This window comes from Terrapene carolina, unplaced genomic scaffold (genome assembly GCF_002925995.2).
Source record: "Terrapene carolina triunguis isolate 2854851 unplaced genomic scaffold, T_m_triunguis-2.0 Scaffold132, whole genome shotgun sequence".
Taxonomy (NCBI): domain Eukaryota; kingdom Metazoa; phylum Chordata; order Testudines; family Emydidae; genus Terrapene; species Terrapene triunguis.
The window spans coordinates 12521135-12537678 of NW_020664483.1; the positions used below are offsets into that span (position 1 = coordinate 12521135).

A 16544-nucleotide genomic window follows, 5' to 3' on the forward strand; every position below is an offset into this window, starting at 1 on the left:
GTAAAAAACTCTTCATATTAATTTGGAAAAGTTAAAGGCTTTGGTGCCATTTAGAGAATATCTTCATTGAGCACTACATATCTGAGAAGAAACTTAGATTAAGATGCAGTTCAGTGAAAATAACCGCAATGCAGGACATCATGGAAATATTGGGTGAAATCCCAGCCCCATTGAAGTCAATGGCAAAACTCCCATTGACTTCGATGGAGCTGGGATTTTACTGCTTGATTTTAATTAGTGACTGTCAGTGATTTAGCATATGGCAAGCTGGTGTGTGTGTGTGTGTGTGTGTGTGTGTGTGTGTGTGTGTGTGTGTGTGTGTGTGTGTGTGTGTGTGTGTGTGTGTGTGTGTGTAAGATTCTACGGCACACTAGCATGCTGCGCATTAAGTAGCTGTGTACACCCTGCTGCTATGTACAAGTTCCATAGTATGCTTTGATCTACTATTGTTTGAAACCAAAGTATTTCAACCTTTAGACGATTTAATGTCAGGATATAAAACTAAATTCCTCAAAAATAATTTGGAACCGTGTTTGTTCTGCTCTTCACAAATAAAATACAGCCACTGTTTTTATATTATTTGATAAACTAAAATTACATTAATCCAGAGAAAACATGAGGAATGTGGATAAAGGAATTAAACCAATGATTTTGAAGGTATCTTTAAAAGTGATGTTTCCTAGCAGACTCTGCTCACCTGTAGAAGTTCTGTAGACTGAGACAGGCCCATACTGTTATTTTCAGATGTGTGGTGAATATTCTGAAGACGCCTTTGCACTTCTTCTTCAATTAATGCATTTATTCTTTTAAAAAATGAACAGACATACAATAAAAAATTTATTCATAAGACAATCAATATGGGTATTTTAAAGCGTTCTTTGAATAGTTTATTCATCTTAAGCATTGTATAAATTTTAAATATAAGAACATTGTGGACAGACTTTATTGGCCCCCAAAAAGTTATGATTTTTTTCACCAGTTTTTCTTTAACTTAAAAAGGCAAAAGAATTAATAACTGACAATTAGTGGACCCTTGGTTAAGCATCTAATAAATGTCTCTATTTACATGCTGCCTTTGTATTTTACGTTTTTTTTTTTAACCTAACAGTTTCCTTTCATGACTTTGCCAACACACACACTATAAATAAGCAGACTAACAATATTTTGGCCTGCAGACACAGTGAAAGTTTCAAAAGTCTATACTAATTATTATATGCATAAGTGTAAAATGAAATGAAAGAGAAAATAATGAAATTAATTTGTTTAATGTTTTGCTATGCTGCTTCCCTTAATATAATTTTATTTATTTTGTCACTTTTAGTATGCAAAGGTGTAAGTCATGCAGACATTTAAGCAAATCTAAACAATTAAATTTAGGAACAATTTAAAATAAATATAAGCCTAAAGTTTCTTCAGGTAGTATTCTAATACAGCATATATCTCAGAGAAGCCTACTGATCATAAAAAAACATTTCAAAGTGGTAAAGGCAAAGCATGTTTCTATCTAGATTGCAATTAAAGGACCATTTTGATAATTTACTAAATAAAGACCCAATCTTGAAAACACTTATGCAGAGTTTGGAATGTTTCAGTGATACTTTAACACTATTGTTTAAAATCATATTAAGTCTGAATAAAATCAATATATGTACCTGTCATCAACCAGTGGAATAAAATGGGACTGTGACTTTGTAGGGCTGGTAGGGGAATTGGTGAGAGAGAGTCTCTCCTCTACTGTTCCATGATACCCTTTTTGTACACCATCACCTTCATATATCTTCTGCTTCAGCTGTTGAATTTCCTGGTCCAGTCTATAAGTAGATTTTAAAATATATTTCAAAATCTATGTTGTTCAAAATAAGAAATATGTCCATCTGCAGTGTTTTAAATTCCCTACTTACAACACACTGATTCCCAAGAATATTTGCATACAGATAAGACTGGAGATAACTAGGTGGTGGTATAATTAAATCAAGATCTTACCCCCTATGGTCTTTATGTCTGTAGTCATAGAAATACTAATAAATGTTCTTTTATTAATGCATATTTAGATAGTGACGTATACACTTATCATCTGAAAACCAGACTAGAATAGAAGCATTTTAGCTCAATAAATCAACATCTGTAACTTTCAATGCAACTAATGTCTCAGCTAGCTCATTAAAGTTAGATTGATTCATAAGACTTGGCCTATTAGAACCACTTGAAAAACCTTACCTCATTTTAGAACTCCATCAATGATTTTAATTATTCTGCTGCTAGTCTGGAAAAATTGGTTGAACTCAAAAGACAATACTAGAGTCAGAAATGAAGAAAATCTAACAACATGACACAGAGTCTATTTACAAAAACACCCTAAAAATTGCACAATAATATATGTAAATCCCATTATTTGTTCAGGTATCTTGTAATCTGAAAATGTACCCTTTTAAAACACCATACAGAGTTAGAATTTATTTTGAATGACTAATAGATCATTTTCCCCAAACACAAGTTTCCTCACATTCTCAAATATATTTCATATGTCACAAAAGCTGATGTATGCACATAATAAGTCGCTCACATTCTGGCTGAGTATTTTTCTCTGAAAATACTTTAGACATCAAGTATTACAAATAAAAACACTTCCGAGCATATTTATTGTTTTCGTATAATAAATTTTAATTCAACTAAGTAATCTGCATCTTTCAGATATATTGTAGTTTAGACTAAATTAGCTTGTATATTTCCATGGATTGGTTTTGTAGCCTTCCCTGCTTATTGTACAACTTCTGTCTCTAAGGTAGCTTTTTTTTTTTTTAAAACAACCTGTAATTTAAAAATAAAAAACACAAAAATGAAAAAGATCAATCACTGTGAATGAAAGGGAAATTATACAAATTCTGATCTTTGCAGATATACATGATTTTATAGGTTCACAGTTTTCAGTCATATATCCTCAAATGTACAGTACTGAGTTTGCTCTACACCAGTGGTGGGCAACCTTCAGCCCACGGGCCACATGCGGCCCATGAGGGTAATCTGATTGTGGGCCACGAGACATTTTGCAGATGTTGACTGTCCACAGGGACTCATAGACTCATAGACTCATAGACTTTAAGGTCAGAAGGGACCAATATGGTCATCTAGCCTGACCCCCCGCATGATGCAGGCCACAAAAGCTGATCCCCCCACTTTCCCTTAACTCTGCTGTTGAAGTCTCCAGATCGTGATCTAAAGACTTCAAGTCGCAGAGAATCTTCCAGCTTGCGACCCCTGCCATATGCTGCGGAGGAAGGCGAAAAACCTCCAGGGCCACTGCCAATCTACCCTGGCCGTCACTTCCCGCAGCTTCCATTGACCAGGAATGGTGAACCGTGGCCACTGGGAGCTGCGGGGGGGCCATGCCTGAAGACGGTCAATGTCAGCAAAATGTCTCGCAGCCCGCAATCAGATTATCCTGATAGGCCGCATGCAGCCCTCAGGCTACAGGTTGCCCACCACTGCTCTATACACTCTGAGTTCAGTACAGAAAAATAAAAATGGGGAAGGAACGTGGTGGATTGGGGATGTGATAAATGAAGTTCTATGAAACAGAAGTATACCTTTAGCACCATGGCCAGAAGCCACCATTTCCTTTTGACCAGAAGATAACAAACCTATTCAGTGTGGGGGAAAATCTTGAGAGAAAGCTGATGGGAGACTGTGATACTCTGGCTGTATTCATCTTTCTAGATCCACTAACTCAAAAATAAAACAGCCCTTAGGGTGATGTGTTCTTCCTACTGCATTAGGGGTAAATGACAATACTGTACCAACTGAGACACAATTTTGTATGCATTTTAACCCTAGCACAAGTTCATTTGCTGTAACCATTGTTTGGCAGTCTTTATTTTCCCGAAATATATCTTTACAAATAGGTGAGAGAATTTGGAATTACAATTAATTTAGTAATAAGGTATGAGAACTTGAGAAAAATAATGTGTATCCAACTTCAAAGGACTGACAGCTCACTGCAAACTGATCACTTATTCCTAGACTACTTTAACTGAAAACTGGACTTAACAGTTTTGTCTAGCTAATACAGATTGGAGCCTCTCCTTTCATATCCTGATAGCCTGACGAGACACCACCACAGAGATCATATGCAGCAAGATGTCATAAAATAGACAATGCAAGACATTTTATTGCTGGTTGGGATTTAGACAGCATTTGAAGCTGCTGAAAAACAAACAAATGACAATATCTACTAAACAATAAAAAACAAAAACATTGTGTGTGGCGCATGTATGTGTATAATTTATTATGCATTCCTGAATGGAGGTGTTGGACAGTACTCTGAATCCATTTTACTATGTGCTGTACTCTGAAAACTACAAACAAAGTACAATATGAGTGTCCTGAAGAATTTACAATCTTACTTAATTTAATCTTAAGGTTCTCTTACTCCATGACGCTCAAGAGAAGTCAAAAACAGTATTTATATATCTATGCACATATATGGCATATACTACATATACTACATGTACCCCAATCAATACAGTGGGCCTGATATTTTTACTCAGACCACTTTATACCACCACCTCTGTGTTAAATGGTCTTAGACAGGGAGGAGGAGTAAAACGACCCCTTTACATTGTCAACGTGGTTTAAAGTGGTGATAGTGCAAAGTGAATCAGGACCAGTATCTTCACTTAACCATCAAAACTTTCATATTACTAAACTAATGGAGAGAGTTTCAAAAAGTACACAAGTGATTTAAGGGAATCTGTGGTCCTAAATCTCTCCTTGGTTACCCATGTGATCTTGAAACTGTTATCTTGTTTTCCTTCTTCAACCAATCCCTTTCCTATGGTTTATTTCCCTCACTTGAAAACTCTTCAGGGCAAGAACCACATCTTTCTATTTTCTCTGCAACTCTTATTTGTAGCTAACTACAGATGTTATAGTAGTCAAGTTAACTACTTAATATATACAACTATTCTATATTATCCCCAAGGTAGGGACCAAGCTTTTCCATTTGTTCTGTAACGTGTCTTGCACACTTTTGGGAACTGTTAAAATTATTTCTTGTTGTAAAGTTACTGCTTTTAGTATGCTCTGTAACTGCCAAGCAACCAGAAGGACATTACCTCTATCCCAGACAGGCTATTAGACATTTAACTATAGCAACCACCTCCAGTTATGATGCAAAACTGTTTACATTAATTAGCCTGTTCAGAGAATCTGAGCAATTTGGGCCTCAACTTGACATAAATAGTCTAATAAATATTCAGTACATTTGAGAATCATTTACAAAATCAGAATTCTAGGCAGAGATATAAAAGCTGTAGGCAACTATATATGCTTCATAAACCTGAGCTTAGCTGGCTTCCATGTTAATCTGTATATATATATACATATATTGACACAAACTGTCAGGTTGCTTAATTGAATAATAAAACATCAGTGTTACTAAAACAAGTACAATGTAAGTAGCTACCGAATGCTCAGAAAACAACTGAATTACCCATGTACAAAAGATGGCTAGGGGATGTAAAAACATATCAATATTTAGTTCTTAGAAGAAAAGCTATAACGCAAACCTGCTAAATTACATATGCACCTACGGTAGACTTCATAAACTGATATCAAAGTAACTTCTTCCAGAGAGGAGGATGAAAAGGAACTCATTCTTTGAAATAATGATTTGAAAAAAACAATAGAGAAGAGTCAGTTTGGCTACAGGTAAATGTTTATCTGACCTATTCAGTGTGAATTATTTTCTAAGAAAGCAGCAGTGTAAAGTGTGGGAGAAAGGAGGATCAGATAATTACTTTGAGTTTCAAAAAACACAAATTTTCAAGACTCTCTCACGAAAAAGCCATTTTAAAGCCATGTTCTAAAGCTTTCCTTTTATCTCCAGACAACAATGATAATTATTATTATTTTTTTTTTAACTGCAGTAGTGCCCTTCTTCCACACAATATGGGCCTTATGCATTTAATTCAGGCCCTAGATACTGTGAAACATTTCTCACTTTTTGAAAGGCAAAAGTTTCCTTAGCTGAATTCCCTGTGTTTGACCTCTTCCATACTTCATCTAAGTGCTGGGGTATAGTCCCAGCCAACAGATGAAGATAGAATATTAAAAAGTCTATTGATGACATCATTGTGACACTCTGTACCTCAAAGTAGCACCCTGGAACCCCCATATTCACCTCTGTGATATTATTATACATTTTGAACAAAGTATACCTTATGAGGTATCATTTTAAAAATCCTGATCTGCTGAACATTAATATCCTTGTATCATTGTATGGGAAGTTATGAAGTATTGCTATATGTGTTACTGCAATATGTTATGAGGTTGGGAACACCCACAACCAGCCTTTTTCAGTTACAACAATGGAGTAGCCATCAATAGCCAGACGGCATTAATGGCTCATCAACACGCAATCCACTATCCCAGAGACTTCTCGGAGAAGGCACGTACACCATTAGGGCAGACTAACCCACGTCACAGCCAAGATCTTTCCAGCAAGCTGGAAGAAAGTATACAAGAGAGACAGTGACACTTGGCCTCTCTCCCCCCATCTCACCACCTGGAAGCACGTCTGGAAGACAAAGGCTTTGAACTGGGGAAGTTTGATTTCAGACTGGAAGGCAGTCCCAGTTTATGTACTTAGGAACTATGACCTGCTTGTACCATCTGCCAGGGTGAAAAACGCTGCTTGAGTCAACTTTTGCTTAGACTAAACGTTTAGGATTTAGAGCGTGTGTTTCTATTTTTATTTCTTAAGGTGACGATCTCTGACCTTTATGCCTACCACTTATGATCACATAAAATCTATCTTTCTATAGTTAATAAACTTTTTTAATGTTCTGTCCTTACCAGTGAGTTTGTCTAAAGTGCTTGAGAAAGTGCTGGTGCATTTCCACTTTCCTTTGATGAAGTGGCGAACTAAGTAATGAATGTACACTGGCCAGGCTTTTGACCAGTGCAACACAGTACAGTTCTGGATGCATGACTGGGGAGTTGGGAGGAAATTGGCTGGAGCCTCCCTATTGATGGTTCATGAGTGGCTGGGAGATCATTCATGTAACTCAGCTGGGTGTGTCCCGGCCTGTGGATGTCTGTGTGAGTGCAGTGCCCTTCAGAGGCTTGTAGCTTGACGTCAGCATCATAGTGTGAGTGGCAGCCCAGGCTGGTGGGTTTGGATGCCTCAGTGGTCCTGTAGTCCAGATTGCACTCCGGTGACCCTGTCACAATCATCCCTTGTACATATAAAGGATTTGTCATCACATAGTACTGAGTGAAACTTTAGTAAGTCTACGAATAACTACAAAACCAACATAAAACATTACACAGAGACATATTGCCAGTCTTTCTAGGGTGGGGATGATTCTGGAATGATACAGAAGATCTTGAAAAAAGAAAATGAACAAACTAAATTTTCCATCTCTCCTTGATGCTGCTTTACGACAAATCAACAGTGATGTACACTGTTGCCCACTTCATAGATTTCTACTCTCTTTCTTCTCAAGAAGACCCTATTGTATCTTATTGTATGGGCTTTAGAGCTAGGAAGAAAATCTCAGCTGCATTTTTAATCATCTCCTTAATCTGTTTGGAAATTATCTATTTAGAAGCTGCCTGATTTTTCCTACCAAAGGCCCTTTCTGAATAACTAAACTCTGCTATTTGGCCAAGAATGGAGGCCTTTTCCATTCTGTTCAACCTTTTATTCTCTATGGACAAATGTTCTGATAGGCCACTTACTGGAGACAAATAATTGTGTTCTGTGAGCTGAAGCATTATATGTGGGGTGATGTCATCAAAAGATTGTTATTCTGTCTACATCTGATGGCTGTGAAGAATTATATTGAAACATCTTGACTGGCACAGGAGATCAAGGAGAGAAAAAGAAATATAATATTGGCAACATAGGTTTCTATATATTTGGGTAGAGGTATTTTTATTTCCTCTTCCTCAGGCAATGGAATATGAAGACTGCCTTTTGGCTTCTCAAAGACAGACCACCAACGTATTTGTTGTCTTGAGCCAGGTGCTACAATTATCAGTTACATTTTCAATGTAGGTCAACATTTTCTTTTTTAGTATCCATCTTGCCCTCCCAATATCTCACTATACACGATCATCATAGGATTCAATTTCTTTTTAAGAACACAGAGTTAAGAAATAGTCAGCATGGATTTGTCAAGAACAAATTGTGTCAAACCAACCTAATAGCTTTCTTTGACAGGGTAACAAGCCTTGTGGATAGGGTGGAAGCAATAAATATGGTATATCTTTACTTTAGTAAGATTTTAGATACTCTCTCGCATGACCTTCTCATGAACAAATTAGGGAAATACAACCTAGATGGAGATAGGTTGGTGGGTGCATAACTGGTTGGAAAACCATTCCCAGAGAGTAGTTATCAGTCAAGCTGGAAGGGCATATCAAGTGGATCCTGCAGAGATTAGTTCTGGGTCCAGTTCTGTTCAATATCTTCATCAATGGTTTACAGAATGGCATAGAGTGTACACTTACAAAGTTTGAGGATGATACCAAGCTGGGAAGGGTTGCAAGTGCTTTGGAGGACAAGATTAAAATTCAAAATGATCTGGACAAACTGGAGAAATGCTCTGAAGCAAATAGGATGAAAGACAATAAGGACAAATGCAAAGTACTCCACTTAGGAAGGAACAATCAGTTGTACGCATACAAAATGGAAAATGACAACCTAGGAAGGAGTACTGTGGAAAGGGATCTGGGGGTCACAGTGGATCACAAGATGAATATGAGAAAACAGCATAACACTGTTGCAAAAAAAGCAAATATTCTGGGATGTAATAGCAGGAGAATTGTAAGCAAGACACGAGAAGTAATTCTTCTGCTCTGCTCTGTGCTGATTAGGCCTCTACTGGAGTATTATGTCCAGTTCTGGGCTCCACATTTCAGGAAAGATGTGGACAAATTAGAGAAAGTCCAGAGAAGAGCAACAAAAATGATTAAAGGTCTAGAAAACATGACCTATGAAGGAAGGCTGAAAGAACTGGGTTTGTTTAGTCTGGAAAAGACAAGACTGAAAAGGGACATGATAACAGTTTTCAAGTGCATAAGAGGTTATTACAAGGAGGAGGGAGAAAAATTGTTCTCCTTAACCCCAGAGGTTAGGACAAGAAGCAATGGTCTTAAATTGCAGCAAGGATGGTGTGGCATGCTGTGGCTCAAAACGGTATCCTGGCACCCCCATATTCACATATGTCATATAATTAAAATATGTTTTGAACAAAGTATGCCTTGTTGAGGTATCATTTTAAAAGTCTTGACCTGTTAAGCATTAATATCCTGTTGGATTGTATGTGCTATCATTGTATGGGAAGCTATGAAGTTTTGCTATGTGTGTGTTACAGAAATATGTTTTAAGGTTGGGAACACCCACAACCATCCTGGCAGGTACAACAATGGAGAAGCCAGATGCTGCTGATGGCCCATTAAAGGGAGTCCACACTCACAACAACTATCCTAGGAACTGTATACAATAGGAACTTCTCAGAGATAGCATGCGTAGACAATGGAGACTGCTTGACGCACGTCATAGCAAAGGCTCTAGAAGAAGCTATAAAAGAGGGGAAGTGCCATCATCCCTTGGCTTCACTTCCCCCACAACTCCACACCTGGAAGCACATTTGGAGAACAAAGATTTAGAACGGGGGAAGTGGTCCCAGGCTGGAAAGAAGAATCCCAGCCTGTGTATTAAGAAACTATACCATCTACCAGGTGAGACACTGCTTGATTCAAATCCTGTCTAATTTATAGAACTCAGTTTGCGATTTTACTTTTATTTCGTAAATAAAACTTTGATCTGTACGCTTATCACTTATAATCACTTAAAATCTATCTTTCTGTAGTTAATAAATCTGTTTTATATTTTATCTAAAAACAGTGCATTTTGGTTAAAGTGCTTGGAAAATCTGCTCAGGAACAAAAACTGGTGCATGTCCTCTCCACATTGAGGGAGGGGCAGACTGGATAATAAACTTATACTGGTCAGGCATCTGACCAGGGCAAGGCAGTACAGCCCTGGTGTCCTATGCTGAGGAGCTGGGGGAATCGACTGGAGCCTCTCTATTGTTAGTTCATGAGTGAACTGAGAGAAACATTCATGTAACTCAGCTGGGTGTGTCCCTGACTGTGCATGTCTGTGTAAGAACAGTACCTGACAGAGGTTTGTGGCTTAGCAACAGCATCACAATGTGATAGGAAGCCCAGGCTGGAGGGACAGAGGGCCCAGCTATACCCCAGTTCCAGGTTGCACCCCAAGAAGACCCGTCTCAGGCGGTTTAGGTTGGACATTAGGAAAATCTTCCTGTCAAGGGAGTTAAGCACTGGAATACATTGCCTAGGGAGGCTGTGGAATCTCCATCATTGGAGATTTTTAATAGCAGGTTAGACAAACACCTGTCAGGGATGGTTTAGATAATGGTTTAATCATGCCATGAGTGCCGGGGACTGGGCTAGATGACCTCTCAACATGTCCTTCCAGTCCTACAATTCTATGATTCTATGAATGTTGACTGGCTGGTGAGGGGATAAATTAGTTTTTTGTAGGACTCTTTCATTAGGGTGTTTCCAACATGAGCTTAGTCTTTGATTTTAGTCTTATAGTAAATTACCAAGTATTAAATACCATGTCTGTTTACTCCTAAGACAAAAAAGGTATGTAAGAGGATGTTAAGCCCTATCAAAGAATTACTGTTTGACATTTACCATACATATCAGTTCCCAACTTTTATACCATTTTACTTTGTCATGATAACTAGATGCTTTCTAACTATTCTCTAGTTTTCAATTACAATGACTAAGTAGCCTTTAGTCAGTGCCGCCAAAAGCTATGCTTTATCCGATCAAGATGAGGTACCCAATACCATGACCGCATTCCTTCATTTATATTTTATTTAACTTGATTTCTAATTATTTTTAAAGATGGAAAGCAACATCTATGCATGCACTTAAACCACTTATGAGAATTGTTTCTGTATAAATATAGAATGTGTGGTTGGCCCCTTGCTCAGCTGAGCTTTCTGGATAGGAAAAAAACATGTTCAAATAAGGAACTTAAATACTGTGATAATGGACACAAATACTCTGCTGATGAAGACGGGATAAGTAGCTGAACAGAACTTAATAGAAAAACAAGAAATATAGGCTTTAGAATGAGTTCATAACTATACCCTCTCACTTCTGGGGACAACCACCTTACATGCACTGTGGAACTGGAATACTAAGAAACAGAGAAGTCTCTTTTCTACAATCTAAAATATAGGCAACACACACTTCTTTGCGTACAGAGTCTATTAAATTGATGTTCCCCGTAATTCTCACCTTTCTCTATCCTGTTCCAGGGCTTTTTGTTCAGCTTCTAGACTAGCCTGCAGACCTGCCTGTTCACTGCAGCTGCTGTTCAGAATTGCAAGTTTTTGTTTTTGCTCTTCAATTTCAACGTCTATTGTGGAACTACGCTGCAGAGCAGAGTGTCTCCTTTCCAGCTTAGCTACTGCTTGCTCCAGTGCCTCTCTCTGCTGTTTTTCCCTTGATTCGAGAATTTCTTTTTCTTTTTTCCGAACTTTTTCCTCCTGACGAGCTATGTTGGCTGTAAATTCAAATGTTTCTTGGAGCTGCTGCAGTTGGTTAGTGCTCACTCTATATTGCGCAAGCTGTTCTTCTTTTTCTTCCATTTCTTTCTCAACTTGATAAAGAGTATTGTCTAACCCTAGCAGACCTCTATCAAGGACTTCAGAAGCTCTCTGTTTTTCTTCCAACAAAGCTGGCAAGTGATTATGCATTAGGTATTGAAGCTGGCGCTCTTTATACTGGAGCCTGTATTCTGCTGGCTTTATCTTGTCAAATTCTTCAACCATCAGTGCAGCATCCACAACATTTTCATTGTCTTTCTTGAGGAGGTTTAACTGTTCTTTGTGTGCATATTTTAAACGTTCCAGAGTTTCATGTTCATCTGCTACTTCCTTTTCTAGATGATCCCTTTGTTGAAATAAGTCTTTCTCCAAAATAGTTAATTGTTCTAACTGATTTCTTTTAAAATCCATAAAATTATGCTGTGCTTTTTCTAATTCTTCACTGTCTTCGTCACCTTCAGATCTAGCTTCCTTGACCCTCAAGAGAGATTCTCTAATATCTTCAAGTTCTCTTTTCTCTTCTTCAACCCTTTGCACATCCCCTCTTTTGAGTAGCTGTATCATGACCTGTTTCTCTCGAAGCTGTCCTTCTAGGTGAGCCACTTGCATCACCTGCTCCCTTTCTTGTTCTTCAAGCCTCTTTTTTTCTAATTCCAGCTTGATGTACTGTTCATCTTTTTCCTTTTTAAGTTTTTCTAGTTCTCTGAAAATCTGCATTTTCTCAACTTTTTCATTATTATTAAGTTCTTGCAAGCGTTGCAGTTCTTCTTTAACTCTAGCAAAAATTTCTTCCTGTTGTTTCGTTTTCTGAAATTCTATCTCCTGATGTTCTCGTAGTCTTTCTTCTTCAAATTTCTCTTTTTCAGCCAGCAAGTCTTTTAACCTGCTTTCAATGTGAACGCTTCGCTGTTTCAGGCTCTCTTCCTGTTTTCGTATTTCCAGTTGTACTATTTCTGTTTCCTTGCGCTGTGACTCCACCTCTTGCTGCATTCTTTCTAGTTCTGCCTTGTCAGATTTTTGTTTTTCTTCCATTTCTTCTATCAGTTTCCTAAAATAAAATATGTACAATATGTATATGAGATTAATACCTTCAAAGCATTCTTTCCCTTTCCCTAATATGGTTAATATTTTCCTAAAAGTTAACAGGGTTTGGAAGAAGATCTAAGAACACATACCAACTTGAATTGTTTTGTTTAAAGATGCAATTTTATTTCAGCCTTTTTTGATTTGCCTCATGTTAGTAACATGCCTTCATAATTTAGTAGCTTATATTTAACTCAATTTCTGGAGAAAAACATAGTTATCAGATCCAAATTACTTCGAGCAAAGCTTTACCTGACAAGCAGATACACTACAGTATTGACATATACTGAACTATCATTAAATTATCTTTAAAATGAAATTACATTACAATTCATGTTAGTAGTAGAAGCACTACATGTTTAAACCACAATAACTCCATCCAATGCAATAATATTCATTAAATACACACTGCATGACTGCACTGCAGAATAAGATTCAGGCATGAACACAATGATTAGATTAAAAATTCACATCCTCCAATCTTGTTTGAGTCAATTGTTTTAATCCATCAAATTTCACTCTTTTAGGGAACTTCCTCTTGTAATTGGCACATTTGGTTGGAAGTGTGGGCATAGCTGCTGTCTCCTAGAGACAAATTGTCTTCTCTTTCTTATACAGAATATAATTCTCCTCTCACAGTCTCTTTGAGGGCAGGAGGGGAGGGGGGTCAAGATTAATTAGGAGGGAGTGTAGAAAATGCCAAGCTACACATATCTGCATAGTGCAGTGGTCTGAAGATTAGTATAATGACATTGTACAGCCAGTCATTTAGGCTTGAATAAGTAAAATATTCAAACTCAGACAAAATAAGAGAACAAAAGAAAATATACAGAAAACAGACAACAAAATCTGAACTCAAATAATACATATGCCTTCATATATACTCAACCACAGTGAGTATAGTGAGGAAGGATGGTACAGTGGTTAGGGCTTGGGCTTCAACTCCCTGGACTTCCTGTGTGACTTTGGGCAAGTCATTTTGCCTCCCTGTCTTAGTTTCCCATCTGTAAAATGGGGACAATAGTACTTACCTACTCCACAGGGATGTTCTGAGGATAAATTCATTAAAGATTGTGAGGCACACAGACACTGAGATTATGGGGGGCATAAATACCTCAGATGGGTAGTAGATAGAAGTTACCTTTTACTTTCTAATTTTTCCAGTTCCTCTCGTTGTTGTCTCTCAAATTCTAGTCTAATTTAAAAAAATGAGGAAAAGGAGTGTCATTTCTTGAAAATTACAAAACAGAAATAAAGCATGGTACATTTTACATCATGGTGTCGGTTTTAAAAGTTTACGTTAATATTGTGGCCTGGCAAGTTTTATAATAGCTTAATATGCTCTATAAGAATTGAAAACATTTCCTTAAATATGGCCACCAATTAGATTCTGTGCTGCTGGGCACTTGTATGGAAGCTGAAAAGTAAATGAATTTCTGGGAAGAAACTATTTAAATAGTAAAGTTAAACAAGACAGATAAATGATTAGCACAGCCTCTGCAAGTTAACTATATGCAGACATGGCAATCAATATATAGAAATTGAGTTTCTCTACCTTAGACAGATTGGTCCTTTTACAGGGAATAGACTGCCACAGGAGGTAGAGAGAAACAAAGTGATCAATTAAGAAAGGAACTGATAGAAAAAAAGGCAAGAGAAAAGCAGTGAAGAATATTTTAAAGTCAACAACCTATCTACAAAACTAGCTTTTTAAAAAAAGCAAACGCTCAGACCATTAGTTTTGCTTTCTGACATTTGTTAGGTTCACATTCTTCAAGCAACAGTCAATCACATTGTAACTCTAAACTAAACAGCTATTCACATAAATTAAACAGTTATTTTTCCTAAGCATGCTTTTCATATGCCAATGATTGTTATTCAACTTTCATATTCCTTTGGCTTATTAACTGGGCACAAATTTGAGAAAGCTAAAAGGTATTTGAATTTCAAAAGGACCTAAATGGAGCAGGAAAGCTATTTTTTCTCCAAAAAAGCAAATAATCATTGTAATTCAGTCGTTCTAATACAGCTAACAAAAAGAACATCAGGCCGACATAAAATGAAACATGGTATAAAACCCCATTTCAGGGCATCAAAATATTTGGATTAACAGGGTTTTTGGTAACTGAGGGTGTTGTTGGTATTTTTAATACTGCTGGGAATATTATGTAACATTAGAAGTGTCAGGTGCCTGAAGCTCTTGAACAGAAGTCTTTCCTCCTCCCCCCCCCGCCCCCACACTATTTAAATCTAAATAAAATAAAACATTGGTTAAGAGTCTCATGCCCAGGAGCATCACCTACATTTTTATAAGAAATATTTTCATATTAAGGACTCAGTTAACAGTATTAGTATAAATACATAACATATGCTTTTATTTAATATTATTTTCTGCGAATACAACTGTCCACCACAGAAAGGGAAAAAGAGGTATTGTATGGGGCAGGTGCAATTAGAAGATGGAATATACGGTAAGCATCTACTGTTTATATTTAAATACAAAGCTAAAAAACTGGATTTCTTGTACTCTAGGCACCCCTATCAATCAGTTTAAATACAGTAGAAATCAACAACAAACCGCACAATACTCCATACACATAACTTTATGACTGTGAAACGAATTATAACAAATCACACTTTCTGTAGGTATCAACCCATGGGCTACGATTTAGTCACGGAGGTCGCAGAAGTCACGGAATCTGTGATTTCCAGTGACCTCCGTGACTTCAGCCTGAGGTGGTCGGGAGCTCCAGGGTCCCCCCTGCCTCAAGTGGGGGGAAGGGAGCTGCAGGGTATCCTGGGTGCCTCTGGTGGGGCCCCCAAACCCCTGGCCACTGCGAGCGGTGGGGGAACCCCAGCTGCTGGTGGGGGTACACCTGAGCCCCCAGCAGAGGACCCCCGAGCCTCTGGCCACCGCAGGCAGTGGGGGAATCCCCGAATCACCAGCCACCGCAGACAGCGGGGGAATTCCCCGAGCCCTTGGTCACTGCGGGCCACCCTGCAGCTCCTGGCCAACATGGGAGGCGGGGCACCCCACAGCTCCTGGCCCCAACGGGCAGCGGGGGACCCCTGGAGCTGAGGGCGGCATGGGTAACTCGTAGCCCCCAGCTGCTGCAGGCAGCTCCTAGCCCCTGCGCAGCTGGCCTGCTTCAGGCAGTGTGGGGACCCGCAGATCCCTATTTTGTCAGGTATTTTTTTAGTAAAAGTCACGGACAGGTCACGGCTTCCATGAATTTTTCTTTTTTGCCCGTGACCTGTCCGTGACTTTTACTAAAAATATCCATGACAAAAATCTTAGCCTTAATCATCCCTCATCCTCAACAGCTCCATTAAAGAGGATAAGCATGCCCTAAACGTCAACAGGTTTGAGTTACTGTAGGCCAACATGAGGAATAGAATCCTCACAAAGATTATCTCACCAATAAGCCACTTGTGTTCACCTCAAGGGGATGTCTACCTAGTGTGCCTCTGCTGATCTCAACTTCAGTAGTATGGTACAGGAAGAGAAGAGGTCTCTCCAGAAGACAGACCTTAAGCTACTTAGCACTTTATAGGTCAATGCCAACACCCAGAACTCCATCCATAAACACACAAGAAGCCAGAGCAGATCACGAAACACTGGCTGTATATGGTCATGATGGAACACTTCACTTAGGCATGTTGCCATATTCTGCTCTAGTTTTAGCTCAGAAATGGGGTTAAATACAGCACAATGCTGCCGTCTAGTGTCAGGGTAATAAAAAGGATGAATTACAACAGTGTAGTCTGTAACAGAAAGAAAGGATGCAACCTCTTCAA

At 38.3% G+C, this 16544-nt stretch overlaps 1 protein-coding gene across 2 annotated transcripts in view; it reads right to left on the reverse strand.

The window, feature by feature from the left end:
* The window catches only part of KIF16B (kinesin family member 16B), a 209299-nt gene that overhangs the window by 71571 nt on the left and 121184 nt on the right, over positions 1–16544 (reverse strand). Inside the window, exons 18-22 of one of the 2 annotated variants that reach the window (XM_024199817.2) lie at positions 14302–14334; positions 13888–13941; positions 11353–12711; positions 1653–1811; positions 698–803 (exon numbers count right to left, since the gene is read on the reverse strand). In XM_024199817.2, the coding sequence (XP_024055585.1) occupies positions 698–803; positions 1653–1811; positions 11353–12711; positions 13888–13941; positions 14302–14334 (1711 nt within the window). The remainder of the gene's footprint in view (positions 1–697; positions 804–1652; positions 1812–11352; positions 12712–13887; positions 13942–14301; positions 14335–16544) is intronic. The other variant, XM_024199818.2, reaches the window with a different exon arrangement.